The sequence below is a fragment of the Bidens hawaiensis genome, unplaced genomic scaffold (genome assembly GCF_021521415.1).
Source record: "Bidens hawaiensis isolate Kalapana, Puna unplaced genomic scaffold, B.hawaiensis_p1.1 tig00042901_1, whole genome shotgun sequence".
Classification (NCBI taxonomy): Eukaryota; Viridiplantae; Streptophyta; class Magnoliopsida; order Asterales; family Asteraceae; genus Bidens; species Bidens hawaiensis.
In genome coordinates this window covers 84,791-89,105 of record NW_027497598.1, presented here as the reverse complement: position 1 = coordinate 89,105, position 4,315 = coordinate 84,791, and the positions used below count along the sequence as shown (strand labels likewise).

The 4,315-nt window shown below is 32.7% G+C and overlaps 1 protein-coding gene across 1 annotated transcript; it reads right to left on the bottom strand.

Annotated features, from left to right (window-relative positions):
• Positions 1 to 1,775: 1,775 nt before the first annotated feature.
• Positions 1,776 to 2,781, bottom strand: LOC143593899 (protein FAR1-RELATED SEQUENCE 4-like). Its single transcript, XM_077073370.1, has 2 exons — positions 2,407 to 2,781; positions 1,776 to 2,273 (listed from the first exon to the last, which is right to left on the bottom strand). The coding sequence occupies exons 1-2, from the start codon at positions 2,779 to 2,781 to the stop codon at positions 1,776 to 1,778; spliced, it is 873 nt and encodes a 290-aa protein (XP_076929485.1).
• Positions 2,782 to 4,315: the final 1,534 nt, after the last annotated feature.

Sequence of the window (4,315 nt, the reverse complement as noted above, 5' to 3'; positions counted from 1 at the left end):
TAAAACAAATACAAAATAAAAAAGACAACAATTATTAGGTAACCAAAACACACTGCCTAAAATCCATTGATTACATGATAGATTTAAGAAACTCTGTTTTCAATTCAATAGAGCAGTTCAGAAGTTTAATCGCCTTATACAACTCTTTCAACTCATCTACTTCCTTTTTACCGGTGTCAATCAAAAACAAAGCACACAAATAGTTAATAGTACTACCAGGGATGTTTGTTAGCAACTTTGTTATTTCATCCCTCATATCCATGTTGACACCAGCGGTGATGATAAACTCATATTGTAAAGCAGCCCGATTCTTTGTATCCTCAAGGATTTGAGCTTGAATCTGTTTCAACAACAGATCCTTAGCGGATGAAGAAGAAGATGAAGATGAGGAATCCATATCTTATTGTACTGAGTTTTGTGTGGTGAGATGAAAGGTGTGGTTGTAATTAAATAGATAAAATAAAGAGACATGAAAACAAAAAATAACTACAGTGACAATAAATTATTGAGAAAAAGTTAATCCTTTGTAATTTAATAATTTAAATATCTGTCACCTATGAAACTATAAAGACAATTACACGTTCCAATACATAACCACTGCATGTAATTAAATATCTGACCAAAACGTTCTCATACGTTCTATACCAAAGCATTAAAAAGATTGGGCTAAAAAATAACACTACTGAAGTGACAACTGCATGTAATTAAAAAATTATTATCAGATTTTAGTTTAATTATGAAATATATTAAATCTCCAACCAATTAAAACACAGAGAAAAAAGAAATTACATTTCATTAATACGTTCAACTACTCACTTTGAAAAAATTGGCAATGCAATCATGCCTACTAAAATGTTATGATGTCTAGATATAATTATACTCAGTTCAATAAATTAAGTAAAATTGTAATAACTTGATTCACCAACCCAAAAAATCAACAAAGTCTATAAAAAGAGAACAAACGCATCCCACAAACACACAACAAAAAAATTGAAAAAAGAAAATAGATTCTGGAAATGTTACTGTTAAAAGCATTTTCCGAACAAGAATCAACATGGAGCTTGAAAAAGACTGCAATCGGCTACGAGTAGTCGAAGATACAAAGAGGTGTGTGACAGATGAAGAAACAAAAACCGATGCTCTTCACAAAGAAGTTCTGAAGCAACCAGAGAGCACATTCAAGACACAGGCAATAACCTACCTGGAAAAGCAAGCTTCATACTATGGTCAACTTCAAGATGTGCTAGAGAGAACAGCTCACAAGGTGACGGTGAATAAAAGAGTAAAGCGTGAAGGGGCCGAAGAGATCCTCGACAACTAGGGTTTCCTGTTGACTGCTGGTGTGGTGGTGTGATGTGGTGATGGTGTGGTGTGGTGTGGTGGTGTGGTGTGGTGTGGTGTGGTGATGGTGTGGTATGGAGGTGTGGTAGAATAAAATAAGTTTGTGAATAGGTTAAATATGATCCTCTTTTGTAACCTCCTTTTTCAACCGGATTTAATATAAAATCTATTTAGTATCAGTTTATTTACACGTTCTTATACGTTCCATTATACAAACTTGCACGTTCCATGCAATAGAAAACATTTTCTTATACGTTCCAGTATACAAACTTGCACGTTCCATGAAATATAAAACAGGAAAAATATAAACAAAACAATAAAGCTAAAAACTATTCTTCTTGAAGTTGAGGACAAGTTCGACTTTTATGATCCTGTTTATGACAAACTTTGCATTCCCTATATTTCTTCCCAGACCGACTTATAGCAATCTCTTTCTAAGATTTAATCCGTTTATGTGACCCGCAACCCTTATTCTTAACACCACTAGGCACACGTACAGTCACCTCTGATGGTTGATCATACCCTAGAATAGCAGCAAACCTATCCCTTTTTGATAAATGAGTTCTTTTGTACCTTGTCTCATCGGCTTGTTTGATCATAATATTCATTTGATCCCTGACTTTAGTAAGTTCATCAACATCAGTTGCGTAGCTATTTATGAGATACTCGCCAGCCAATGTTATTTCCCTTGCGATCTCTTTGACTTTTAAAATTTTGTCATTACCAAAAGTTGAAATTGGAGCAGTTCTAGGATTAACACCAGCATCTCTCTTCCAACGATCGACCATGTATTTATTTGGAAATCTTGTAACTCTAAACAAATTTAAAATATAAAGGCTGTGACGACACAATAACCCATAATGTTCAAATCTTTTGCATCCGCAAGAAATCGTCGAATCAATTCCTTCCTCACCTTCCTTCTTAAACAAAACCTGACACACAAAAATATATTAAAATTCTTCAAAACATTCTGTCAAAAAATCAAATAAACTTTAAAAAAAATGTTTTAATACGTTCTAAAACGTTCAAGCAAAAAAAAAAATAGAATCCTTAACTAATTCATACCTCCAAACAGCCTGGAACGTATGCATTAAAGTCAAATACTGAAAACCTCACAAAATCTTCTTCTTCAGTTGATTTCAAACATTCTACACCGCTCCTAATATGATACATTTCATCTTGGAAATCATTAAAAATAGCCTTTGTATACATCAGTTCTGCTTCCTTCTCAAAAGGGTTTTCACTAACCGGATCTAGATGCGTGTACCTTGTATCATGATCATTTTTCCTACCATTGTGCCTTTGTATCTCCATACAATGATCAAAATGACTAAAGAACTCAACTAGTGATAACTGTGAGTTCGAAACTTGACAAAAAAAATGATTTTCACTTTCTGATCTCGATGTAGTTCTTATAAGACCAGACAACGGCTCATCCATGTAATAAGCAGGAATCTACTCATATCTCATTTCAAACATGTCACACAACCATTTATTTTTTTCAAGATCATATTCCTTCATTTTAAGTTCCCATTGCGTTTCGAAATCAGATTGAGAAATTGCATCCGTCCAAACAATTTCACATATTTTACGTTTAAAATCTTCATTGTTACAAAGGGTAGCACTAACCTGTTACATAATTTGGTAATAAGATCAACATCAGTTAAAAAACACATTCTTATACGTTAAAAAATACACACTTAAAACACACTGATGTATGCAAGTTTTCTATACACGTTCTAAAACGTTCTAACACTAATACAAATATTAAATATACTAAAACAGTAATATGTTTATACGTCCTTAAACGTTCTAACACATTTAAAAAATATGCAGCTATCAAATAATGATGAATACTAATATGTTTAGACATTCTAACACGTTCTGCACATATGCATAGTATATTGAATACATTAAAAAAAGTTACCTTATCAGCAAGTTTTTTCATAATGTGCCACATACATAACCGATGTCTCGAGTTTGGTAAAACAAAGGAGATTGCTTGCTTCATTGCTGGATCTTGATCAGTAACAACCACCTTTGGGGCAATACCGAAAGTCAAGAAAAACTTTCAAAAGCCATGAAAAAGATTCAATTGATTCAGATGATAATAACGCAGCACCAATTGTAACATTACGACAGTGATTATCAATGGCAGTAAATGGTACAAAAACCATATTATACCTGTAAAAAACAAAATTATTAGAAAACGAATTAAAAAAATATGTAAAAAAAAATTAAAAAACAAATGTATTAAATTGACATACTTGTTGGTCTTAAATGTTGCATCAAATGATATAATATCTCCAAAAGCCAAATAATTTTTCTTTGAAATTTCATCCGCCCAAAATAAACGATCTAATTCACCATTAGAATTAACAATATACTCAAATGAATAACCATCACAACAGTTTTTCTTACCACTTAATCTTTGTACAACCATTTTCGCATCATACTCCCCAATATAACAAGTTAAACTCTGTTTGAAATTCTTACAATCGTCTTTTGTAGCCCCAACTTCCTCAAATCCTCCATACTTTTTCCTCATAATATTAAACGCCTTAACAGGGCCCAAATTCAATGTTGACAACTCATATATAATATCTTGTTGTACATGAGTCAACTTCCTATTTGATCGAACAAAATGCATATATTTTGCATCCACCAGTTCATGATTATGTCCTTCGACAAAATCATTTATTTCAAACCTCAAATCGTCATCAGATTTTAGAAAAATTTGAGCTCGACAACCACACCGAATTGTTGGTCTCTTCCTTCTTTTATAATACGGCCTACTGGAACTATCTTTTTCAGCCATAGAATCATAACTGTTTGCAGGTTTATGACCTTCTTTGGAACATGTAAAATATTTAGACTTTAATAAACCGTCATTCATATACGAACCTCCTTTACGAAAACAAAAACCAGCTTTCTTTGCATATTCACAATAGAAATAATATGCATGATCAACAGA